Raw genomic sequence first — 27,701 nt, 5'->3', positions numbered from 1 at the left:
AATTATGCTGCTTCACTCATCAATAAGATGACTCTGACTGAAAGTTCAGATAGTTCAGTTGAAAGTTATTCAAAATGGCAAAAGCGCCATTGTTTAACAGGACTAAACACATGGACAAACATGGAGTCACATTATTTCAGCACTTGTAATCTAGCTTATCTGGAGGACACCAGGCTAGGGAAGGCTAAACTAACTTTTAACTTAGATAACATGGAGAAAGTAAACCTAAAGTTCATGGAATTCTAGCCATGTGTATCATTAGCTATAATGGAACAATTTTTGTAGCTATATTAATCCTAATCCTGTGGTTACGACATGAAATACACTCACCAGTGTGGTAGAAGCTTCATAATAGTTATTGCTATTCATGTGGCAATTCCCATCATTGGGTATTACAATTCCAGCCAGTCTCCCATCTAAAGCAATATGTGTCTTGGCATCTGTAGTGAAGACCAACAAGTGGGAGGCATCAGGTCTCCAGCCAATTTTGTCCTGTAAGAAAATAGTCTCCATTATATGTTCAAAACAAAATCAAAACCTCATAAAGAAGTCCACAAAGATATTCACAGCACCAATCAGAGGAAATTAGTTAACTCTTTTTGTTGTTAGCTGCGAAGTCGTGTCCGACCCATCGCGACCCTATGGACAACATTCCTCCAGGCCTTCCTGTCCTCTACCATCTTCTGGAGTCCATTTAAGCTCACGCCTACTGCTTCAGTGACTCCATCCAGCCACCTCATTCTCTGTCGTCCCCTTCTTCTATTGCCCTCGATCTTTCCCAGCATTAGGCTCTTCTCCAGTGAGTCCTTCCTTCTCATTAGGTGGCCAAAGTATTTGAGTTTTAGCTTCAGGATCTGGCCTTCTAAAGAGCAGTCAGGATTGATCTCCTCTAGGACTGACTGGTTTGATCGCCTTGCAGTCCAAGGGACTCGCAGGAGTCTTCTCCAGCACCATAGTTCAAAGGCCTCAATTCTTTGGCGCTCAGCCTTTCTTATGGTCCAGCTTTCACTGCCATACATTGCAACTGGGAAGACCATAGCCTTGACTATATGCACTTTTGTTGACAGGGTGATGTCTCTGCTTTTTAGTGTGTTGTCTAGATTTGCCATGGCTTTCCTCCCAAGGAGCAAGTGTCTTTTAATTTCTTGGCTACAGTCCCCATCTGCAGTGATCTTGGAGCCCAGGAAAATAAAATCTGTCACTACCTCCATTTCTTCCCCATCTATTTGCCAGGAATTGAGAGGGCCAGATGCCATGATCTTGGTTTTCTTAATGTTAAGTTTCAACCCAAGTTTTGCACTCTCCTTCTTCACCTGCAACAAGAGGCTCTTTAGTTCTTCTTCACTTTCTGCCATTAGAGTGGTATCATCTGCGTATCTTAGGTTGTTGATATTTCTTCCGGCAATCTTAATTCCAACTTTTGATTCATCTAGCCCTGCCTTTCTCATGATGTGCTCTGCATATAAGTTAAATAGGCAGGGCGACAGTATACAGCCTTGCCGGACTCCTTTCCCAATTTTGAACCAATCAGTGGTTCCGTGTCCAGTTCTCACTGTTGCTTCTTGACCCGCATATAGGTTTCTCAAGAGACAAATAAGATGGTCTGGTACTCCCATCTCTTTAAGAACTTGCCACAGTTTGTTATGATCCACACAATCAAAGGCTTTAGCATAGTCAATGAAGCAGAAGTAGATGTTTTTCTGGAACTCTCTAGCTTTCTCCATGATCCAGCGTATGTTGGCAATTTGATCTCTAGTTCCTCTGCCTCTTCGAAATCCTGCCTGTACTTCTGGTAGTTCTCGATCCACATACTGCTGAAGTCTAGCTTGTAGGATTTTAAGCATGACTTTGCTAGCATGAGAAATGAGTGCAATGGTGCGATAGTTTGAACATTCTTTGGCATTGCCTTTTTTTGGAATTGGAATGTAAACTGATCTTTTCCAATCCTGTGGCCACTGTTGAGTTTTCCAAATTTGCTGGCAAATTGAGTGTAGCACTTTTACTGCATTGTCTTTTAAGATTTTGAATAGCTCAGCTGGAATACTGTCACCTCCACTAGCTTTGTTGTTGCTCAGCTTTTCTAAGGCCCACTTCACTTCACATTCTAGGATGTCTGGCTCGAGGTCAGTGACCACCTCATTGTGATTATCAGGGACGTTAAGCTCATTCTTGTATAGTTCTTCTGTGTAATTTTGCCACCTCTTCTTAATCTCTTCTGCCTCTGTTAGGTTCCTGCCATTTTGGTCCTTTATCATGCCCATTTTTGCATTAAACGTTCCCTTCATCTCTCCAATTTTCTTGAAAAGATCTCTGGTCCTCCCTATTCTATTGTTTTCTTCTATTTCTTTGCACTGTTCATTTAAGAAGGCATTCTTATCTCTTCTAGCTATTCTCTGGAATTCTGCATTCAATTGGGCGTATCTTTCTTTTTCTCCCTTGCCTTTCGCTTCCCTCCTTTTCTCAGCTATTTGCAAAGCTTCCTCAGACAGCCATTTTGCTTTCTTGCATTTCTTTTTCTTTGGGATGGTTTTGGTTGCTACCTGTTGTACAATGTCGCGAACCTCTGTCCATAGTTCTTCAGGCACTCTGTCTATCAGATCTAATTCCTTAAATCTATTTGTCACCTCTACTGTATATTCGACAGGGATATGATTTAATTCATACCTGAGTGGCCTAGTGCTTTTCCCTACTTTCTTCAGTTTAAGCCTAAACTTTGCAAGGAGAAGCTCCTGGTCTGAGCCACAGTCAGCTCCTGGTCTTGTTTTTACTGACTGTATAGAGCTTCTCCATCTTTGGCTGCAGAGCATATAGTCAATCTGATTTCTGTGTTGACCGTCTGGTGATGTCCATGTGTAGAGCCGTCTCTTGGGTTGTTGGAAAAGAGTGTTTGCTATGACCAGTTAACTCTTTAAGGATGAAATATAAATGGTGGAAAAGAAGTGGTGTGCAAGTAATCCTCAAGTTACATCTACAATTGAGCCCAAAGTTTATGTTGCTAAGTGAAACATGTATTAAGTGAGGTTTTTTTTTACTTTTCTTGCCAAATTATTAAGTGGATCATTGCATTTGTTAAGTTAGTAACTCGGTTGTTAAGTGAATTTGGATCCCCCATTGATTTTGCTTGTCAGAAGTGTGCAAAAGCTGACCCTGTGTCACCAGGACATTGCGACCATCATAAATATGAACCAGCTGCCAAGCATCTGAATTTTGATCATGTGACCCATGGGGATGCTGCAATGGTCGTAAGTGTGAAAAATGGTCATAAGTCACTTTTCCAGTGCCATTGTAACTTTGAACGCTCATTTAAATGAACTGTTGTAAGTCGAGGACTACCTGTATGGGGCTGACTCATGCCTTTTTTTTAAAAAAAAAATTATTATTAAATTCAATAGTAAAAATCAGTAAGCGTCATTTACAATAAAACAGAATGTAAAAAATCACAATGCAAAATAGCAACATAAATATATATATATAAATGGTGGGAGAAAATAAAAAGAAGAAACTCATCCAACAGGTCACCCAACCCCATACTCAATAACTGAGAAAAAAAAAATCTACAAGTGTTTAAAGGCCAATTGATTCTTGGGTTAGGGGATGTTCCTTCTATCCCTTTAATAACTATATATGGCAACCGAAGAATGGTTGATTTCTGAAAACATAAAGTTGACCTTTGCCCACTTAATTAGCACCAGAGTAATGATTTGTTGAGAAATGGATTTTTCTCCTAAGATACTCTTAAATTTCTAAAAAGCTGTCAAACAATAACAAATTTATAACAATAACAATAACAAAATTATGTTGAATCCCCCATAATAGAGATGGCCTCTTACATCACAGACAACTGCTTGGATGATGGCATCAAATCCTCCTTCAGGTGCATCTCGATTCTTAGACACACTTTGCTTCTTCACCTCCTCATTGAAACGCTTGACCTTATCTGTGAGAGCTAGGACATGCTTGTAGCCAAACATTGGCAGGCAGTGATCATTTGGTGGTTTCAAGCTAAACGATAGCATATAAAGCTTAGGAAAGGTAACAGGAAACTAAAAATCCAAGTCCACAGAATTTAGCACAGCTATTGGCCTCAAGTTACACACCCCCTCAGCTAAACAACCCAATCAATTAAAGAGTCCTTAACCCAACTCTTCCCCTTTGTCACAGTAGATTCCAAAAACATATATGGAAGTTTGGCAGTGCTCTCATTAGATACATTAGCTGTTTAGTGCCATTAGAGTCAAGAATAAGTAGTTGAAATTGCTAAGGAAGAACCCAGTTACTACTCATTCCTGGAGTTACTTAGTCTATATAACACCACTACTTTGTGAGCCAATATGGTTCTAGACATAATTAAAGGCACTGGTTGACACCTTTACAGCCCTTCTGCCAACGCTGCTAACATTGGATGTTCTTGTTTTGACAAAAGATGAAGAAGCAGCTATTTTATATTTCTACTTGTGTATCACTTTTAGAGTTAAAGTTAGATGAAGATGGGAGGGGGAAGGAAGAATATGCATGGGGGATTAGTTAGACATAATAACATAGCAGCAGAGCATTTTCAAGGTTGTATGTAATAAGAGGCGATAAGAACTGGGGGTTAAGCTAAGGAGGAAAAACTTACCTTTCAAACTAATTGTACAATGTGAATTATGACGGCAACTAAAGAAGGGAACTATGCTTTAATATTATTGTGCTCAGGGGAGGGGAATCCAGATTTCGGCTTTAACCAAGTATTGCCGGTGTTATATTGCTCTAATAAAGACTTTCAAGGACTGGGTTACTTGAGTGATCACCTCACCCTAGTTTTTTCTATCTGCCTGATGCAGTTTGGCAGGATGGGCGTGCTTTGGATCCCATTGGCTAAAGACTGTTTGTTGGCAGGGTCCAGAAGGTGTCCCTTTGTGTTATAGTGCCCACCCTATGAAACCTTCTCCCACTGGAGACAAGAAGGCCCCAACCCTCCTGGCTTTTCATAACGTTCTGAAGGCCTGGTTCTGTGTCTGGATCTAGATCCCTGAGTGTGTGAAGGAATCTATCTCCTAGGATCTAGCTGTATTAATGCTATACACTATGATGTTTTCCTTGGCTGCTATGCCTTTTTAATTTTTGTATTTGTGGTTGTAACTGTTTTATTTTTATTTGATATTTTTTTTTGCTGCCTAGAGCTACTTGTTAAGATGGGCAGCTATACAAATGAATAAAATGAAATAAAACTCATGAAATTCACTAGATTTTTTACATGATATTAAAAAAGATTATTGACTATGCTAAAGCCTTTGATTGTATGGATCACAACAAACTGTGGCAAGTTCTTAAAGAGATGGGAGTACCAGATCATCTTATTTGTCTCTTGAGAAACCTATATGCGGGTCAAGAAGCAACAGTGAGAACTGGACACAGAACCCCTGATTGGTTCAAAATTGGGAAAGGAGTCTGGCAAGGCTGTATACTGTCACCCTGCCTATTTAACTTATATGCAGAGCACATCATGAGAAAGGCAGGGCTAGATGAATCAAAAGTTGGAATTAAGATTGCCGGGGGAAATATCAACAACCTAAGGAATGCAGATGACACCATTCTAATGGCAGAAAGTAAACTAAAGAGCCTCTTCTTGCGGGTGAAGAAGGAGAATGCAAAAGTTGGGTTGAAACTTAACATTAAGAAAACCAAGATCATGGCATCCGGCCCTCTCAATTCCTGGCAAATAGATGGGGAAGAAATGGAGGTAGTGACATATTTCCAAGATCACCGCAGATGGGGACTGCAGCCAAGAAATTAAAAGACGCTTGCTCCTGGGGAGGAAAGCCATGGCAAATCTAGACAACACACTAAAAAGCAGAGACATCACCCTATAGTCAAGGCTATGGTCTTCCCAGTTGCAATGTATGGCTGTGAAAGTTGGACCATAAGAAAGACTGACCGCCAAAGAATTAAGGCCTTTGAACTATGGTGCTGGAGAAGACTCCTGCGAGTCCCTTGGACTGCAAGGTGATCAAACCGGTCAGTTCTAGAGGAGATCAATCCTGACTGCTCTTTAGAAGGTAGATCCTGAAGTTGAAACTCAAATACTTTGGCCACCTAATGAGAAGGAAGGACTCACTGGAGAAGAGCCTAATGCTGGGAAAGATTGAGGGCAATAGAAGAAGGGAACGACAGAGAATGAGGTGGCTGGATGGAGTCACTGAAGCAGTAGGCGTGAGCTTAAATGGACTCCAGAAGATGGTAGAGGACAGGAAGGCCTGGAGGAATGTTGTCCATGGGGTCGTGATGGGTCAGACATGACTTTGCAACTAACAACAACGACAATTAAGAAAGAAATATATCATTCTGTCTGCACATATTTAAGATGAAGAGGGAACAGGAATGCACATTTAGCAATCTTTAGAACTACAGTTTATAAATTTTAGCATTAGAGATAGGGGATCTGAGGTGTTTGAGATGCTTCTAGGCTGTCACACCCTTCATCTCTGATTTTTGGCCAAGTTGGCCCAGGATGATAGGAGTTAACCTCAGTTGCAGCTAGGGAACTCAGGTTTGTTTAACAAGATTGAACTTTTAGTGTTTCTTCTGACTAGAGAACTTACTCATAGCATGGGTTTTCAATGGCCTCTGGAGGAGAAATGTACATGTAAGGGGACAGGGGTTTGTCCACAAAAGCTCCAAAGCCAATCCTCAGGTTGCTGGTCACTTTGCGCATTTCCATGGCTAGCTTGGTACCTAAGTTCTGGATATTGCGGAGGTCATCCTTCATGGAGTTAGACAAATCCATTAGATAGTAGATGTCCACGGGATAATCTTCCACCTGGCGCACTTGTATTGAGAAAGTTTGGGAGTCATCTGAAATAGCAAAATTAGATAAGGGCTGAAAGACTAAAGATGAGGGATGTTTTTCCAAAGATTTCAACTTAGTCTACTCTTTCCAAATGCTTGATTTACTAAAGTCACATTGTTACAGGCTTCGGTTATCATAAATGAACCCAAATATGCACCATTCTTTTTCCCATGATTGATATTTCTGGCCATTCCAGATCAGAACAAATCAATTTGATGACGAAGCAGAAAGATCTCTCTCTTTTTTGTCACTGCCAGACTTCTAGCTTCAGCCAATGTCTTTTCTTTCTCTTTGTATTTTAATAAAAATCAGTGTGGTAAGTTGACATGAAATAGTGCAATCTCACATTATTTCTCATTACAACCATACACTCCAGATTTTTATTTGCATATTGACTTACAATATTCAAATACATAATTACAAATAATTAAAAAAGACATATAACAAGGCAAGGCAGCAAGAATGGTTCTAAATACAAGTTAAATCTCATAGGCATTCCTGTGAAATAAAAATAATGGGTGGCTGCTACCAAATGCTTTACCAAGAAGTATGTCCACGTTCTTAACAACAACCTTGTTTATGTCTGCTTTTTGGCCTTGAAAGCCAAAAAGCAGTAGGCCTTTCTAGTAAATGAAGGTTTAAAGACTGGACATGTCCAGTATAGTAGACATTTTTTAAATAGCAGCTGCAATTTTTTTTAAAAAATCCCATTTATATCCCGCCCTTCTCCGAAGACTCAGGGCGGCTTACAATCTAAAGCACAAATCAATGTGCTTAGCAATAGCCTTCATTCTATGTATATGCCTGCTTATTAGGACTTTCGCCTCCCCCCAGTATGCCCATAAGATCTCAAAAGTTGACTACCATTGCTAGAGGGTAATATGTCCATCCTGAATAAATAGCTAATTGTCAACGTAGCTCTGAAGCTATCATAGGACAACTCTGAAACTATCAGGCTATCATCATATTGTCTCTGACTATTAGACCATGTTTGCAGCATTATCAGTTCAAGTGAAGCAGTCCTTCAAACTCTTAGTAGATGCTTTCTTCTCTATTTCTTACTGTTTCTCTAGAGATGGTGAGGAATTAATGCAAGGCTTTCTGTGGGTAAATCAAGTAGTGTGTCTGATTTTACCTGGACGCAGGTGGAGTTCAATCTTCTGTGGAGTCATTTGGGTGATGTCACTCCCTGATCCTTTGGCACTGAGAGGTCTGGCCTCCAGTATGAAGGTGTGGCTGACTGGATACTCTATAAAATCATTTGTGCAACCATTCTGAAGGAGATTTTCCATTAAGTCACAGCGAGAGAAAGCATTTGGAATATCCTGTTGGAGGGTGAACTGAAAGAACAATAAGATTTTGGAATTGAGAAGTTCTCAAAGTCCAATCTAATGATGTTGATGCTAAATATTATTTTTTAAAATAATATTTGACAAAGTAGACCACAACCTGCTGCTTAGTAAGCTAGAAAAAGGTGGGATAGATAACACCACCACCAGATGGATTTGTAGCTGGCTGACAAACTATACTCAGTGAGTAGTCCTCAATGGTACTACATCCACGTGGAGATAAGTAAGCAGCGGGGTACCACAAGGCTACATCTTAGGCCCAGTACTCTTCAATATCTTTATCAATGACTTAGATGAGGGAATAGAAAGGGAACTCATCAAATTTGCAGATGACACTAAACTGGCAGCAATAGCCAACACCCCAGAAGATAAGCTCAGGATCCAAAAAGATCTTGACAAACTTGAACAATGGGCCCTATCCAACAAAATGAGTTTTAATGTGGAGAAAAGCAAAGTTTTACATTTAGGCAGGAAAAAAATCAAAGGTACAAGTACAGATTAGGTGAGACCTGGACCAAAAACAGTAACTGTGAGAGGGACTTTGGAGTCCTAGTGGACAATCACTTGAATATTTATTATTTATTTATTATTTATTTATTAATTTAATTTATATACCGCCCTTCTCCCTAGGGACTCAGGGCGGTGAACAGGGCAATACATAAAAACTAGATACAAAAATTAAGATTATTAAAACATAATTAAACAATGCCCATAAAATTAATACAAATTTAAGATTAAAATTCATTAATTAAAAATCCCACCCCGTCCCATCAGGCCAGGCCAGCTTGTTTAAAGAGATGGGTTTTAAGATCGCGCCGGAAGGAGCGGAGATCGGGCGCCATCCGGAGCTCAACCGGAAGATGGTTCCATAAATCCGGTGCACCCACAGAGAACGCCCTCCCCCTGGGGGCCACCAGTCGGCATTCTTTGACCGGTGGCACCCTGAGGAGGCCCTCTCTGTGGGAGCGTACTGGGCGGAGGGAAGTTGACGCCGGCTGCAGGTGCTCCCCAAGGTATTCCGGACCCATGCCATGAAGGGCTTTGTAGGTCATTACCAACACCTTGAACCTCACCTGGAAGACAACTGGCAACCAATGCAGCTCGCGGAGCAAAGGTGTGACATGGGAGTATCGGGAAACTCCCAGTACAACTCTCACGGCTGCATTCTGTACCAGTTGGAGCCTCCGAGTGGTCTTCAAGGGTAGCCCCATGTAGAGAGCGTTGCAGTAATCAAGACGAGAGGTCACGAGCGCATGAGTGACCGTACGTAAGGCATCCCGGTCTAGATAGGGCCGCAACTGGTGCACCAGGCGAACCTGGGCGAAGGCCCCCCTAGTCACAGCTACAATATGGTCTTCTAAGGAGAGTTGTGAATCTAGGAGGACTCCCAAGTTGCGAGCCCTATCTACAGGAGGTAATGACTCACCCCCCATAGTGAGCGGTGGGATATCCTGAATATCCCGAGATGCCGGTATGCACAGCCACTCAGTCTTGTCAGGGTTGAGTCGAAGCCTGTTCCTCCCCATCCAGACCCGGACCGCCTCCAGGCACCGGGACATCACGTCGAGGGCATCACTGGGGTGGTTTGGGGTCGAAATGAAAAGTTGGGTATCATCGGCATACTGATGATACCCAACTCCAAAACCACGAATGATCTCACCCAGCGGTTTCATGTAGATGTTGAACAGGAGAGGCGAGAGGACCGACCCCTGAGGGACTCCACAAACGAGAGGCCTCGCGGTCGACCTCTGCCCCCCTGCCAACACCGACTGCGAGCGTCCCAGGAGATAGGAGGAGAACCACTGAAGAACCGTGCCTCCCACTCCCAATCCCCTGAGACGCCGCAGCAGGATACCATGGTCGATGGTATCGAAAGCCGCTGAAAGGTCTAATAGGACTAGGACAGAGGAATATCCCTTGTCCCGAGCCCTCCAGAGATCATTCACCAGCGCGACCAATGCCGTCTCCGTGCTGTACCCGGGCCTGAAGCCCGATTGGTACGGGTCTAGATAATCCGCTTCATCCAGGACCAGAGGGAGCTGATGCACCACCACACTCTCAACAACCTTCGCAAGAAAGCGAAGGTTGGAGACCGGACGAAAGTTATTCAAAACAGCCTCTTTCAAGGCGGCGGGAAAACTACCCTCACTCAGAGAGGCCGATATATGAGCCAGCAGTGTGCAGCTGCAGCCAAAAATGCTAATACAATCCTGGGTTGTATAAACAGAGGCATAGAATCAAGATCATGCAAAGTAATAGTACCGCTTTATAAAACCCTGCAACCAATTTTGGTCACCATACTACAAAAAAGCCCCTTCCTGGATTACTGCCTTGTCGTGGCGAAGGGGCTTGCGTAATTCAATGAAGCTATGAGCTATGCCGTGCAGGACCACCCAAGACGGACAGGTCATAGCTGAGAGTTCTGACAAAACGTGATCCACTGGAGAAGGAAATGGCAACCCACTCCAGTATCTTTGCCATGAAAACCCTATGGACAGTACCAAAAGGCAAAACGATATGACGCTGGAAAATGAGCCCCTCAGGTCGGAAGGCGTCCAATATGCTACTGGGGAAGAGCAGAGGGCTAGTACTAGTAGCGCCAGAAAGAATGAAGCGACTGGGCCAAAGCCGAAAGGACGCTCAGCTGTGGATATGTCTGGTGGTGAAAGGAAAGTCCGATGCTGTAAAGATTTTTTCTCCATAGGAACCTGGAATGTAAGATCCATGAATCAAGGAAAGCTGGACGTGGTCAAACAAGAGATGACAAGACTGAACATCGACATCTTAGGTATCAGCGAACTAAAATGGACAGGAATGGGTGAATTTAATTCAGATGACCATCAGGTATACTACTGCGGGCAAGAATCCCTCAGAAGAAATGGAGTAGCCTTCATAGTCAATAAAAGAGTAGGAAAATCAATACTGGGATACAATCCTCAAAATGACACAATGATCTCAGTTCGAATCCAAGGCAAACCATTCAAAATCACAGTAGTCCAAGTCTATGCCCCAACCACCAGTGCTGAAGAGGATGAAATTGACCGGTTCTATGAAGCCCTACAGCACCTTATAGAAGTAACACCAAAAAATGATGTCCTTATCATCATGGGGGATTGGAATGCTAAAGTAGGAAGCCAAAAGATAACTGGAATAACAGGCAAGTTTGGCCTTGGAGTACAAAATGAAGCAGGGCACAGGCTGATAGAATTTTGTCAAGAGAATACGATGGTCATAGCAAACACTCTTTTCCAACAACCCAAGAGACGGCTCTACACATGGACATCACCAGACGGTCAACACAGAAATCAGATTGACTATATGCTCTGCAGCCAAAGATGGAGAAGCTCTATACAGTCGGTAAAAACAAGACCAGGAGCTGACTGTGGCTCAGACCATGAGCTTCTCCTTGCAAAGTTTAGGCTTAAACTGAAGAAAGTAGGGAAAAGCACTAGGCCACTCAGGTATGAATTAAATCATATCTCTGTTGAATATACAGTAGAGGTGACAAATAGATTTAAGGAATTAGATCTGATAGACAGAGTGCCTGAAGAACTATGGACAGAGGTTCGCGACATTGTAAAACAGGTAGCAACCAAAACCATCCCAAAGAAAAAGAAATGCAAGAAAGCAAAATGGCTGTCTGAGGAAGCTTTGCAAATAGCTGAGGAAAGGAGGGAAGCAAAAGGCAAGGGAGAAAAAGAAAGATACGCCCAATTGAATGCAGAATTCCAGAGAATAGCTAGAAGAGATAAGAATGCCTTCTTAAATGAACAGTGCAAAGAAATAGAAGAAAACAATAGAATAGGGAGGACCAGAGATCTTTTCAAGAAAATTGGAGAGATGAAGGGAACGTTTAATGCAAAAATGGGCATGATAAAGGACCAAAATGGCAGGGACCTAACAGAGGCAGAAGAGATTAAGAAGAGGTGGCAAAATTACACAGAAGAACTATACAAGAATGAGCTTAACGTCCCAGATAATCACAATGAGGTGGTCACTGACCTCGAGCCAGACATCCTAGAATGTGAGGTGAAGTGGGCCTTAGAAAAGCTGAGCAACAACAAAGCTAGTGGAGGTGACAGTATTCCAGCTGAGCTATTCAAAATCTTAAAAGACAGTGCAGTAAAAGTGCTACACTCAATTTGCCAGCAAATTTGGAAAACTCAACAGTGGCCACAGGATTGGAAAAGATCAGTTTACATTCCAATTCCAAAGAAAGGCAGTGCCAAAGAATGTTCAAACTATCGCACCATTGCACTCATTTCTCATGCTAGTAAAGTCATGCTTAAAATCCTACAAGCTAGACTTCAGCAGTATGTGGATCGAGAACTACCAGAAGTACAGGCAGGATTTCGAAGAGGCAGAGGAACTAGAGATCAAATTGCCAACATACGCTGGATCATGGAGAAAGCTAGGGAGTTCCAGAAAAACATATACTTCTGCTTCATTGACTATGCTAAAGCCTTTGATTGTGTGGATCATAACAAACTGTGGCAAGTTCTTAAAGAGATGGGAGTACCAGACCATCTTATTTGTCTCTTGAGAAACCTATATGCGGGTCAAGAAGCAACAGTGAGAACTGGACACGGAACCACTGATTGGTTCAAAATTGGGAAAGGAGTCCGGCAAGGCTGTATACTGTCACCCTGCCTATTTAACTTATATGCAGAGCACATCATGAGAAAGGCAGGGCTAGATGAATCAAAAGTTGGAATTAAGATTGCCGGAAGAAATATCAACAACCTAAGATACGCAGATGATACCACTCTAATGGCAGAAAGTGAAGAAGAACTAAAGAGCCTCTTGTTGCGGGTGAAGAAGGAGAGTGCAAAACTTGGGTTGAAACTTAACATTAAGAAAACCAAGATCATGGCATCTGGCCCTCTCAATTCCTGGCAAATAGATGGGGAAGAAATGGAGGTAGTGACAGATTTTGTTTTCCTGGGCTCCAAGATCACTGCAGATGGGGACTGTAGCCAAGAAATTAAAAGACGCTTGCTCCTTGGGAGGAAAGCCATGGCAAATCTAGACAGCACACTAAAAAGCAGAGACATCACCCTGTCAACAAAAGTGCGTATAGTCAAGGCTATGGTCTTCCCAGTTGCAATGTATGGCAGTGAAAGTTGGACCATAAGAAAGGCTGAGCGCCAAAGAATTGAGGCCTTTGAACTATGGTGCTGGAGAAGACTCCTGCGAGTCCCTTGGACTGCAAGGCGATCAAACCGGTCAGTCCTAGAGGAGATCAACCCCGACTGCTCTTTAGAAGGCCAGATCCTGAAGTTGAAACTCAAATACTTTGGCCACCTAATGAGAAGGAAGGACTCACTGGAGAAGAGCCTAATGCTGGGAAAGATTGAGGGCAATAGAAGAAGGGGACGACAGAGAATGAGGTGGCTGGATGGAGTCACTGAAGCAGTAGGCGTGAGCTTAAATGGACTCCAGAAGATGGTAGAAGACAGGAAGGCCTGGAGGAATGTTGTCCATAGGGTCGCGATGGGTCGGACACGACTTCGCAGCTAACAACAACTACAAAAAAGATGTTGAGACCTTGGAAAAGGTTCAGAGAAGAGCAACTAAAATGATCAAAGGTCAGGAGACTAAAACATATGAAGAATGGCTGCAGTAATCAGGTTTGGCTAGTCTAAAGAAAAGAAGTAATAGGGGAGAGATGATGGCAGTATTCAAGTATTTAAGGGGTATTCAAGAAGAGGGCATCAAACTATTCTCCAAAGCATCAGAGGGCAAGACAAGAAACAATGGTTGGAAACTGACCAAACAGAGAAGCAATCTGGAATTAAGGAGAATCTTCCTAACAGTGAGGACAATCAACCAGTGGAACAGCTTGCTTCCGGAAATTGTGGGTGCTCCATCACTGGAGATTTTAAAGAAGAGACTAGACAGTCACTTGCCTGAAATGGTATAGGTTCTCCTGCTTGAGCAGGGGGCTGGACTAGAAGACCTCCAAAGTCTATTCTATTCTATTCTATTCTATTCTATTCTATTCTATTCTATTCTATTCTATTCTATTCTATTCTATTCTATTCTATTCTATTCTATTCTATTCTGCAGATAAACCCAGAAAAACAGCTGGAAAGCCCAATTTTCAGAGTTGATTATCATCCTTTCTTTGCTTAATTACTAACTTTGTTATTTGTATACTATAATTTTGTAATAAAAAGTAAAAATATAGAGCAAATATTTTTAAAACATTAACAAGTATGCATTTATTGTAAAATAAAACCACAAATAATTCAAATGAATAAACCATTTCTTGGAAAATTATAACGGAATCAAATAACTGTTTCAATTTTTTTATGAAGTAAGATAAATGATAGTACTTAAGGCGCATGAGATAAATAAATTTTGGATTAAATATAAAAAGAGCTATATTCCTTAGTTTATGGGATCTGCAGTAGGTCTTTTCTGCCATAATGAATGGGGCAGGTCAATCCCATTGGGAAAAGATGGTTCCTCAGATATCCTGGACTCAGGCTATGGAGGGCTTTAAATTCAACACTTTGAATTGGATTTGGAAACTGACTGGCAAGTCAACACCAACTTGATAGCATATAATGAATTAATCCTTTGAAAACAGACATTATATACAAGATAATCTAAAACTTAGTCATCAGTAGACGATAGATAGATAGATAGATAGATAGATAGATAGATAGATAGATAGATAGATAGATGATAGATAGATAGATAGATAGATAGATGATAGATAGATAGATAGATAGATAAGCAAACAGACACACAAAATGAATGAATGAAACCTAAAGAGGGGCAAGATTTAACTTCAACAAGAAATTAAAAACCAATATCACTATTGAATAGTGATTTATTTATTTATTTAGCGTATGGCTGGTCACACACAGAATTAAAAGCACTTCATATTTACAAGTTAGAACAGTTAAAACAATTTTTTAAAAAAAGAAGCAATTATAAAACCTAAGAGGAAAACAGAAATAACATTTCAGAGTTTAATGTCTAAGTTTCTATGTATAAGCCCTAATAAGCAGGCTTATACATAGAATGAAGGCTACTGCTAAGTTTGTAAGCCGCCCTGAGTCTTCGGAGAAGGGCGGGATATAAATGGAATTTTTTAAAAAAATGTCGAGTTTGGAGATCCAGTCAGTAGCTGCCGTTGTTACGCAGAGGAAGTCCTTAAAATCTCCTGGGTATCTTCTATTAGTGCATTCCCTCACTATATGTTGGATAGTCTGTCGGGGAGCCCCGCAATCACATTGTGCTGAAGGTGTCTTTCCCTATTTATACAGAGAATAAATGGGGCAAAGAGAATAAATGGGGGGCAAAGTTACTCGCGTCCGTGGCAAACCTTAAACCACACGTGCCTCCTGGGTGGTGCTAAATGAGCAACAGACGGACTGGTAGCCAGACATCTGCGAGGATCTCCTGGCTTCACACACAACTCCACAGTCCTTTTAAGGACTAAAAAATAGCAGAAATAACAGAAATAACAGATTGAATAGTGATTATAAGTTACTTATAATGTCTTAAGCAGATTGTAAATAATTCTGAAGAATTTATTAATGAAGATCAATGTATATTTTACAGTTAAAAATAATGCCAGAAAGGTGATTGACATTATAGAACACTGGGAACAGCATAATGAAAAACAAGATGAATTATTTTTTTTAGATGGAAAGAAAGGTTTTGACAATTTAAATTGACTTTTTTATTTAAAGTTTTTGAATTTGGAGAGAATTTTATAAAATGGGTAAAATCAACTTATACATCACAGAAAGCAGAAACAATTTTTGTTAATAGAGATCTAAGAAAACCTTGTGAGAGACAAAACGGAACTACATAAGGTTATCCATTATTTCCGTTTTTGAAGTTTTAAATGGAAATATAAGGTACAATGAAAGTGCATAGGAAAATAGATGTAAAAAAATTAAAAAAATACAAGTTGAGAGCTTTTACAGATGATTTAATGCTGGTTTTGGAAAATACTTTAAAGGTGATTGAATTATTAATGAGAAAATTAAAAGAATTTGTTGCTTCAGGTGCTTTTAAAATTAATAAACAGAAGATGGTAACAAATATATGAAGAGGTAAGATCTAGCTGAATTGATGAACAAGATGTGTTTTAAGATTGAAAAAAATAAAAAAAATATTTGTTTATTAATTTGACAAATATGAATTATATGTTGTTACAAAATAATTATGTTAAAATATGAAATGAAGTTTAAAAAATTACATTAAGAAAGGAAAAATTAGATTGTCATTATTAGGAAGAATTTCTGTGATTAAGATGAATATTCTACCCAGAATGGTGTTTTTTTTTTAGACCATACCTGTTTTAACAATTAATGTATTTAAATAATGGCAGAAAGAAAGAAAAATTGCATAAGGGTAAAAAGAGTGAGTTTGATCTAAGGTATTACAAGATGCTAATGAAAAATGAAATTTGGATATATCTAATTTGAAATTATATTTTGCAGTTTGTTGATTAATTTATATGAAAGATTAATGTATATAATAGATGCTGAGAAATAGAAAATTATTGGGAGTTAGAAGGAGATGATTTGAGGTTTGTCAATGTAGTTTTTAAAGATCACTTTGTTAGACATGCCATATTGAGGAAATGGAATATATATAAATCCAGAAAGTAGTTTTCATTACAGGAAGCATATTGTAGAAGAGAAATGATAATTAAATATAGTTATTTTATAATAACACAGTAATATTTTCATAGGGAGAGGTCAAAATAAAATCAGAAGATCTGACCATAAGAGGTATTATTATTAGAAAGATTTAAAGAAGATAAAAAGAAGTTTTGATTTTGAACAGTGTAAGAATTAATCCGAAACTGAATTATCTATAAATGATGAATATGTTATTGCTAAGTGAATGCTGTTCTAATTTTCAAAGGATTATTGTCTATACTAGACATTCAACCCCAATAGTTTACACTGGAAAGAAAACCAGCTTAATTTCAATCTTAATTAAGAAAATTTCTCTAATTAAGGAGAACATTTGGAATAGAAATTTAGAGAGAGACTTCGGAATACTCTTATCACAATAATAATATTCATTTGTGCATCAGGTTCTAAAAGAGCTTCTCACAAGCTGACAAGGAGTGTGGTGGCTCACATGGTAGGCCACTGGGTTGGAGATTAGGAGGCCCACATTTGAGACCCAAGTGCTGTTGCATGTTAGGGTGAGCTCCTGTCACTTGCTTCGGCTCCTTGATGGGGACATGAAAGGAGCCACCAAGGGCATCCCCTAGGCCAGGGGTAGGCAACCTTGGCTCTCTTATGACTCGTGGATTTCAACTCCCAGAATTCCTGAGCCAGCCATACTGGCTCAGGAATTCTGGGAGTTGAAGTTCACGGGTCATAAAAGAGCCAAGGTTCCTACTCCTGCCGTAGGCAATGGTGATGTCACTAGCTAATCTTTTCAACCCAGAATTACCTTAAACAGTACTTCTAACACAAACGCATACAACCTGATAAGATAATCCTTGACTTATGATTGCAATTATATCAATAATTTCAGTCAAAAGTCATGACTGGACCCAATTTTACGACTGTTTTTATGTGTTCACTAAGTGAATCATATAATCATTAAGTCCAAATCCATTCTCCTGAATGGGTGATTTTTGTCAGAAACTGGCAAAAAAACCTCACAATGTGTGGTCATATGACCATATGATGCTACGACCAGTCATAAATGTGAGCCAGTTACCAAGTGTCTAAAATACAGTCATGTGACTATGGGGGAAGGGGGGATGGAATGACATTTTACAATTGCCAGAAATGCTTTATGGGTTGAAAAGCACCCTTTTCTAAGGTCATTGTAATTCCAAACAGTTGGTAAATAATCAGATGTAAGTCAAGGATTACCTATATCTTCCTGATGTGTTCACCACTTATTCCATTGGGTATGTAGGATAGGGAATAATCAGGGCTTTTTTCCTCATAGAACGCTCAGAACGGCGTTCCGGAACCTTTTTTTGAAAAAAAAAACCAACCAACCAACCAAACAAACAAACAACCTAGCTCCCTTATTGGTTTTCCTAAGCCTATTGCAGGGCTAGCAATCTTGGCTCTTTTTTATGACTCGTGGACTTCAACTCCCAGAAATCCTGAGCCAGCCATGCTGAGGGGAAAGGGAGAGGTTTCCAAGCTGAGGCATGGTGGTTCAGGAATTCTGGGAGGTGAAGTCCTTGAGTCATAAAAGAGCCTGCACTAGAGGAGGACATTAAAATTATTTACAAGGTTACTTCTTTAGGAACTAAACTTTTAGAATCCAAAACAGCTAATTCAGAAAAGCCAACAGGAAAGAACCTCACATTTTTCATCTGGTTCTGTCTTTTGGAAGGAAAAATTAGATAACAAAATAATCTATTTCTTATGTTAACATCTCTGCAACGAAATCAAAGGTAACAGGAAAGAAATGAGAAACATTTTTCTCAATGTAATATGTCTAATTTAGCTGATTCTAGAAAAAATAGTATCTTTTGTACACTCTTGAAAACTATTTTGAATCTAAACAATTCTTAAGAATGAAATATTCTTAATTTGGACTTTACTTTTACTGTTTGGACTGTTGTGTGTTTTGAAAAATAGATTATTTAGAATCTAGTTATGTTGCACTTCAGTCTTTAAATAATTAACCTAGTATATACATAAAAATATATGATGTTTTCCCTGGTGAGTTTAACATCAATAACAATATTTATTAAAAAGGCTAAAATAATTTCTGGGGGTATTATCTGTATAGTAAAATTTTGGACAAGCAGTGATCATGTTAATATGTGCATAAGCATAGTCAGTAGCATATGCCTTTTTAAAAATATCAAACATGCAAAGAAACAAAAATAAGTCCAAAATATCTGTATTACATCCAGAAATGCCAACTTTGCAACCAATATTTCTCATCCATAACTCTGGCACCCTAAGTATACCTGCATACATGAAATGTTTCTCTGGGATCAGTAACGCAACAGGGATTGCCTTTTCCTTCCAGTAACATATACAATACCTAAAACCAGTTTATTGCATTTGGCAATTGTACTAAAAAAATCTCATTCATTTAATTTGAAATCAAGTAAAAAATTGATTTAAATTATTTTATTAAAACAAATTAATGGCAATTCTTTTATAAAAAGTTGCTTCAAACAAAATGAGTTTGACATGCCTGCTCTAGATAGTTGAATGCTCCAAAATAAATGCTAGACCAGGCCTGTACATGTAGCCTACCAAGCACCCTTGGACAGACCACAGACTTTTTTTTAAAGTAATAAAATCACCACCACTGCCCTGAAAGTCATGTTGCCTAGTGCCTCCATGGCTTACCATGACAACAAGCTCCAACACTGTAGATGCTCCTCTAGTCACCAAATCATTGATTAGCCCACCAGCATTCCTTTGCAGACCGCAAAGATTTTTAATTTATCAGTGTGGGTCTTTCCTTTCTACAAGATGATAATAATAATAATAATAATAATAATAATAATAATAATAATAATAATAATAATAATAATAATAATAATAATAATAATAAGAAGAAGAAGAAGAAGAAGAAGAAGAAGAAGAAGAAGAAGAAGAAGAAGAAGAAGAAGAAGAAGAAGAAGAAGAAGAAGAAGAAGAAGAAGAAGAAGAAGAAGAAGAAGAAGAAGAAGAAGAAGAAGAAGAAGAAGAAGAAGAAGAAGAAGTTGGAAGGGACCTTGCAGGTCATCTACTCCAACCCCCTGCTCAGGCAGGAAACCCTATACCATTTCAGACAAATGGCTGGCCAGTCTCTTCTTAAAAACTTCCAGTGTTGGAGCATTCACCACTTCTGGAGGCAGGTTGTTCCACTGGTTAGTTGTTCTAACTGTCAGGAAATTTCTCCTTAGTTCTAGGTTGCTTCTCTCCTTGACTAGTTTCCATCCGTTGCATTTGATTTTTCCTGCCTAAATGTAGAACCTTACTTTTTTCACAATTGAATTTCATTTTGTTAGATAGTGCCCAGTGTTCGAGTCTGTCTAGATCCTCCTGTATCTTAAGCCTATCTTCTGGAGTATTGGCTATTCCTGCCAGCTTGGTGTTGTCTGCAAATTTGATGAGTTCCCCATCTATCCCCTCATCCAAATCGTTGATGAAGATGTTGAAGAGCTGCACAGACCTCTTCTAGATTTTCCTCTTGCCTTTCCGAGTTAACTCATTGGTCTGTCATTGAGCAAGAATTGACTTTGTAGGGAAGCATATTATCATTTGATGTATATTTAACATATATTCTACCTTTATCTACCAATTATATAATATTTGTATGCAATCCACATGGTGAGGTTTGGGGAAACTTACAATAGAAAAAATATATTTTTAAAATCAGACTAAAACATCGCCTGGCCCGCACCTCCTCCGTTGCCCACATTGCGCAGCCCCGCCATATAGAGTAGGCTCTGCTGCTCCCACATTACCAGCTGTGCAGGCTCCGGCCCCAGGGAGAGGAGCCCACCGCCAACACCTTTCACACCTGTGACTGCAGCAGCACCGCCCCCCCCACCCCCCCGCCTCCTGCGCCCACCAAGATGAGAGTTCCGGCACCTTTTTTTTTTCTTCAGAAAAAAAGCACTGGGAATAATAAAGGTTGTAGTCCAACATATGTGGAAAATACCATTATCCAATCTATGCTGTAGAACAAGATCAGGGAAGTGAGAACTAGGCAGACTTTGTGTATGTTCATTGCACGTTTTGGAATAAAGAATCTTTGTAGGAGGTATTTCCAACTATCATTAATATTGAGTTCACGAGCATAGATTCTTTTGGAATGATTTGAAATTCTTCTTTCCAGATTTCTTACAATAACACGAATGGAAAAGCCGGTATTAGAAAATAATTCACACATTAATTAAATTAAAATCAATTTGATTTTATTAAAAATGGCCATTTCTGCAGGCATAAAAATCATAAAAAAGCGAAACATAGGATTGGCTGAAATGTATTCAAATACAAAATTATGTCTGCATCCCGATCTGAATCTCTGTGCTCTAGTTATAAAGCATGTTGTAACTTCTTCCCCCCCTGCCACAGACACACTTTTTTTTGCAGCCTTTAATAAACTATACTGACTTGCTGCATCCTATTAACCTCTAAAAAAATGCCAGGAAATTTTGCTTTTTTTTTTTTGGAGGCAAAATTCCCTAAACCTGTATACTGCAGTGCTTAGTCACCATTCCAAAACGCTGGCTCAAAAGAGAAAACTGTCTCGCCCAAAGACTTATCATTTCCTTCAGCACAGAAGGGAGAGAACATAAGACCAAAAAAGGAATAAGCACCAGAATGCAGCAAGGCAGATACTATGGAAAGGAAAGCAGAAAAGCAGAGGACACGGAAAGGAAATACAGAATCAACCTGAGACTTAGAGATATTGGTGTGGTTCCTCAGGGGAAAAAAAAACACATCATCCACGTTTTCAATGACATTTTTCCAAGAATAGACTTACACTAAAATAGGTTTTGAATGGCCATATTTAGTTTTAAGGAAATAAACATCTTGGTACATTTAGTACAGGGATCAGCAACCTGAAACAGTGAAAGAGCCACTCGGAACCGGTTCCCTCACAAAAGGAAAAACTGGGAGCCGCAAAAAATGTGTGCACATGCACGTGCATGCGTGCATGCGCAGAACAGGGTTTGACTGAAGAGTGGAGCCAAGGCGAGATATGCACCTACCCTGCATATTTGAATTGATTGGTTGAACTTTTTTGGTCCCACTTTTTTTGGGGAGGACTGCACATGGCAGAGGACTAGGAGCCACAGGAGCCCCGGAGCCGCGGGTTGCAGACCTGTGATTTAGTAGATTTCACTTGTGCACTAGGAACTGAGGAAGCTCAAGGCGTGAAGAATGAGCCAGACTGTATTGAGGTGGGGATGTTCCTGCTTTTGCCCCACTGATCCCTCCAGGCAAAATTACAGCATCTAGATCAAGATTGCTGACGGGATGGAAGGAGAAAGAGTTTATTCTAGTCTTTCCTCATAGGTTCATGCAGATAATGGTGTAGGAATGAGCTGAGTATGAACTGTATTCTGGCCCAGTCTATGACTCTTCAGCAAAAATTCTGAATTCCTGGAATTCCTTCACTCGGAAAAGGTTACTCTTTTACTCTTCCTGAGGATAGGTAGTCCTTGACTTACAACAATTCGTTTAGTGACCATTCAAAGTTACAATGGCACTGAAAAAAGTGACTTATGACCATTACAACATCCCCTTCATCATGTGATTAAAATTCAGGTGCTTAGGCAACTGACTCACATTCATGAGGGTTGCAGTGTCCCAGGGTCATGTGATCCCCTTTTGTGACCTTCTGACGAGCAAAGTCAATAGGGAAGCCATATTCACTTAACAACCACGTTACTAACTTAACCACTGCAGTGATTCACTTAACACTTGTGGCAAGAAAGGTCATAAAATGGGGTGAAACTCACTTAACAACTGTCTTGCTTAGCAACAAAAATTTTGGGCTCAATTGTGGTAGTAAGTTGAAGACTACCTGTATCGGGATATCGACTGCTTGTCCCTTCTTAAAGGGTACATTTTTGTATTTTAAAACCTTTAAGGTAAAGATTTCAGCAGGTAGGTTCAAAAACTATTACAATGAGTGGTCTTCAAGGATTTTTAGGCCATAGGCTAGGGAATTGCAATAGATCTCAGAAGAGAGCAGTGGGAATTCACTTCTATATTATTGTCAAGAAAATTACATGGACGTGTCCATGAAGCACCAGGAGTCAAATTTAACTGAAAATAACTTTAGGATAAAGATTGAGAATTCTGGCTATGGGCCAAATATTGCTTTTGAAGAATTCTGTTAAAGAACACATTAAATGCACATTTTACATAAATTAGGGACATATTTACAAAGGTCATTCTTTTTTCCTCTGTTTGTGGTCTCCTGACTAGAAAAATGACATTTAAGCTGTGGCTAGGTTATTGAGTGGTTGCAATCTAATGTTTTGTTTCTTTTTTTAATAAAAAAATTATTAAACATTATGATTGAAAGCATAAAAATGAGTTCAAATTAAAAGATAAAATAAACCTGTACAAAACAAAAATAGCAAAGAAAGAATATAGTAAAGAAAAAAGAGAAATACATAAAAAATTACTTCCATCTTCATTACATCAATGTAAACAATTTTAGCAAGATGTCATCTTCTCTTAAAGTACAAAAAATGATATCAATTTCTGATATCTCTTTTCTATAAAGAAATCCTTAAAAACCTCATTGTTCATTCATGATCAGTAAAAATTCACTAGAGATAACAATGTATAGTATTTAATTTAACCTTGATCAAATAAACCAACTTTATATTCCTCCCTTTTACTTTTAACAATTTTTATTTTAATCCCTTCAAATAATATTCTAAACTTGATTTCTTTTCATTTTTTCTTCATTCCTTCTCACAAAATTCTTCGAAATTTTAACAACTCTCTTTTGTAAATCCAATAGAGAAAAGGTATTCAGATCAATCTTTTGGTATGTTCTTTGTATATTCCTTTCAATTATTAAGACATCAACTAGTTACATTTATATACTCAGTATAGATTTTCCCCTATATCACTCTTGTAGCCTGTCATTTTTAAATCCACTCTGGGTCGGGGTTCGGAACAGCTCTGGGTGGGGGCTCAGTACGGGCCATGGCGTGGCAACTGCAGGGAGGGGAATCCCCATGGCGGCTGTGGGGAGAGGAATCCCTGCGGCATGTGGCTCCGAGCCGCAGGGGTGTGGGTGCAAAGGACGGGTGGCAATGCCGTAGCAAGACACCAGCATCGCTCCCAGTGACAGCACCTCTGAGTTCCAGCACCTTTTTTTTTTAGAAAAAAAGCACTGATTAGAACAAATTGATTTTGGAATGTTACAAATAGAATAAGGAGTCACATGGACTGGAGATAAGATTTTGAAACTAATTCTAAGAATGCTTCCTGTGGGTTGCTTTATATATATAAAGATTTTAAATCTAAGGGTAAGAAAACTTTTCAGTGGAAAATGCGGATTAGAGAAAAACATGGTCAGAGGAGACCTTGAAGGCCGGTCCCTAGAGGCAACAAGAAAGAACTAAACAGTGTAATAAAGGAGGAGAAAAACATTAATACAGGATAGGAAAAAATATCTTAACTGGAAGAATTCAAAGATACTTGGCAACAATGTACTCAGAACTTTCTCTTAAGATCATCTGCTACTGTAAAATGGGTTTTAAAAATGAGATAGAAGAGGATATAACTAAGAATCAGGCTGCTTTGGATATGGATTTAAAAATGACAGACTACAAGAATACAAGGACAAAGATGTTTTATATGACTTACAAATGAAACCAGCTAATGTTTTAATAGCTAAAAGAGACACACACAGATAATAAATCCCAAGAGTGAGTTGGGTATGTGGATTTCAACTCAGAAGATTTACCGGGACATCTTTTTTTATCTTGGACTTACAAAAGTGATATGTTATACTTATGAAGGGATTCCTGGGAATAGATAAAGACAAAATGAAAAGAAATCAGCTTTTGAGACATTGCTTTAAAGGAATAATAAACATCAACATACTGAAAGACAAAAAAAAAGAATATAAAGTTGTCTTTATCATTATTTATTTTTTTCCTAGTAGCTTTTAATGAGCTTTTGTTGACAGGGACTGAATGACAGGGCTCTAAAGATTTGTTTATAGATAAGACATGAGAAGAAGAGATTTTTTTCTGTATTTTTAAAGAACGCGATAAGCTGCGGTGTTAAAACTCAAAGAATGAGTTAATCATGCAAAGGAGTTTCTGAGAGGAGATGAAGAGAACACGATAAGAGATTGACTTGTGGGATAATATTTGACGGGCTACTAAAGATCAAGATTTTCAGTGTGTTGTTTCTGATAGCTCTAACACATTTTTTCTTGATTAAGTTTTAAGGTTTTATTTATAGATATAAGATATGGAAAGAAGTGATTTTCTCTTGTTTTTTTAGAGAAAATGATAAGTCATTGTGTAAAATAAAGAAATATGAAATTGATTTAGAGAACTATATATGTCTGTTTGTGTACTTATATGTGTGTGCATGTATATGTGTTTTTTTTCTTTTAATGGACTTGCTGATTAAGATTGATTGATGAGGATTTATTTGTTAATAGATAAAAGATGAGATATGGGATGAAGATATCTTTGGCTGAAATGTTAGAAAAGGTAATAAGTTACTGAAATTGTGAATGACTGAAAGGAGAAGTCATTTCTTTATATATCTTTTTTCTTTATATTTTCCCTTCTCTTTTTCTTCTCTCCACACGTTTAACTTTTCTTTTTCTTTTATATATATTTCTTTGTATTTTTTTACATTTGTATTTTAAATTTTAATAAAAATATTGCCATAAATCATAGTTTGTACACATATTTAATAAAATCCACAAATATTGTATATGAGCCTAAACTTCACACTAAGATAGACCTTTGTTTATAAATTTTAGCAATTGGATTCACATAGGACCTTAATCCCAAATCAAACAGATTACAATTCAGTTTAGCATAATCTGAGAATCCAACCATCAAGTGTGTGTTTCTGCAGAATTATTTGCAAATATGTTTGGTTATTGTTTATTTCAACAATAAATATGTTTACATATTTATATAAAATATTGTTATGATTGGTGGTCAAAACAATAAACATACTGATTGATTGACAAGGAAAAATAAAATCACAAATGCTAAAATATTCTGTAGAGAAACACACTAAGAGCACTTCTGAGGAACTTTTCTGAGATTAGTGGTTCAAATACTTCTACAATTGCTATCTCATTATTTTGTAAAGCAAAGTTTTTCAAACATTAGACTGCTGTTTCTTTTACATTTTTATGTCTCAATTGCAAAAATACCTTAGCACATCAGATGAGTTTCTGCATATCTTAGTCACAAAGTGCATTGTGGGACTTCATTACAGCCTTGCATAAATTGAGAATGCAACAGAATATGCTTTGGGTATTTCCAGATAAAAAGCTCCTAGTATTATTGCATTATTTCCTTTTTAAAAAAAAATAATGGTAAAAGAAAATGGAAGGCGCCCCAGGGAACTACAGGAGAGTTACAAATGGAAAACAACATGGTCAACTTCCTTTGTAAAATCATGTGAGCAAGAGCAGACAATTACACAGGAAAATTATCATCTGGAAACACTTCTGTGCAACTGAACATTGCAAACAAAGCCATTCAGAGCTAAATAGCCATTTCTTGTCTGCCACTGAGGAACATGCTTGCAAGGAAATTGAGTGTTCCCAGATACCTCATGAAATCCAGAATTCATTGTCAGATCTTGCTCTTACTACTTAGCCTGCTCAGATCAATTCAGTTAAAAATCTTTCCAAGAGAGAATTTATTTTTCTATGGTCTCTGCCCTAGTATGAGCATGCCCTTTTCCTATTTTTATCTCCATATCTTATTATTATGTTTGGTTTTAATTCTAACATTTGAGAAAATGTGTGTTGTAAATGAAAAGCAGCAAATCCTGTTCATCCCCTCATTCTTTATTTTAAAATGTTAGCAATAGCACTTTTATTGGAATGATTTTATTAGGAAAAAAATATGGAAAAAGAAGGGGAAAATCTCATTTGTTAAATTAAATCAACATGTTAGGAAATTGCTTGGCTAATAGGTTTTGCACTTGGAAGGGCCTGGTTTTTGGCAAGAAGCAGGAGATGCCTCTGTTAATTCTTACATCTCTTCAGTGAACTGTCTCGGGACCCAGCCAGAAAAATATTGCCATTTTTGGAAGCTTTCTCAGAGGTAAAACAATTCTGTAGCCATAGCTGCTGTCTAGGAAAATGGAAAATGGAACCAGCTGGCAGAGTAGGCAGAAGTGTTGACGTATTGGCCTGAGTTAGTCACCTTTTTTTTTTTTTTTTAAAAAAGAACATCTCCAACATGTTATATAGTAAACTGGCAAGTAATTCTGGCATAAAGCCTTGCGGTCCAGCCATCACAAACCGACAAATATCTCTTCTTGTGAACAACAGCCAGAATGTCTCACAAGCTCTATTAAACCCACGAGATGCTCAAATTCAAATTTATTTATTACAGCCCTGAATAATATATAATAATTTTAAATTATATTTTAAATAATAATAATAAATTTATTATTCAAGATATTGAACAAAAGAAATACTATATCCTTCTATGTACAGTATATGTACCTGTTTATGAGAAAAAACAATATGTATAATTGAGTCTAAAACTAAGTGAAAATACAAGAACTAAAATAAATCCAAATAAAATAGCATTGTAAGAGGTTCTAATCCTAAGTAATGCTATGGCATATCATATGAATGGTAGCAGAGAACTGGGTGATGTAAGAGGATATTTTTGAGTCGTCTGAGTGTAATAGCATTAAATCATACTCCTTACCTGGAAATGTCTTCAAAATAGAATGTATAAGAGTTTGCTAGAATTATATAGGTAACAGTCTAGAGATGGTCTAGAGATTCTGTTGAACTATCACCACATGATCCTAATCAAAGATGCATAGGAATACCCTTAAAACATCCAA

The 27,701-nt window shown here is 38.5% G+C and overlaps 1 protein-coding gene across 1 annotated transcript in view; it reads right to left on the bottom strand.

The window, feature by feature from the left end:
* ITGB3 (integrin subunit beta 3) overlaps positions 1–27,701 on the bottom strand; it is a 100,821-nt gene that overhangs the window by 41,321 nt on the left and 31,799 nt on the right. Inside the window, exons 3-6 of the mRNA XM_081343812.1 lie at positions 7,965–8,169; positions 6,582–6,834; positions 3,831–4,002; positions 331–492 (exon numbers count right to left, since the gene is read on the bottom strand). Coding sequence (XP_081199938.1) covers positions 331–492; positions 3,831–4,002; positions 6,582–6,834; positions 7,965–8,169 — 792 coding nt within the window. The remainder of the gene's footprint in view (positions 1–330; positions 493–3,830; positions 4,003–6,581; positions 6,835–7,964; positions 8,170–27,701) is intronic.

The sequence above is a fragment of the Vipera berus genome (genome assembly GCF_964194415.1).
Source record: "Vipera berus genome assembly, chromosome: Z".
In the NCBI taxonomy this organism is placed as follows: domain Eukaryota; kingdom Metazoa; phylum Chordata; class Lepidosauria; order Squamata; family Viperidae; genus Vipera; species Vipera berus.
Note: the sequence above shows the minus strand (reverse complement) of the source record. Positions and strands in the feature narration are given on the sequence as shown.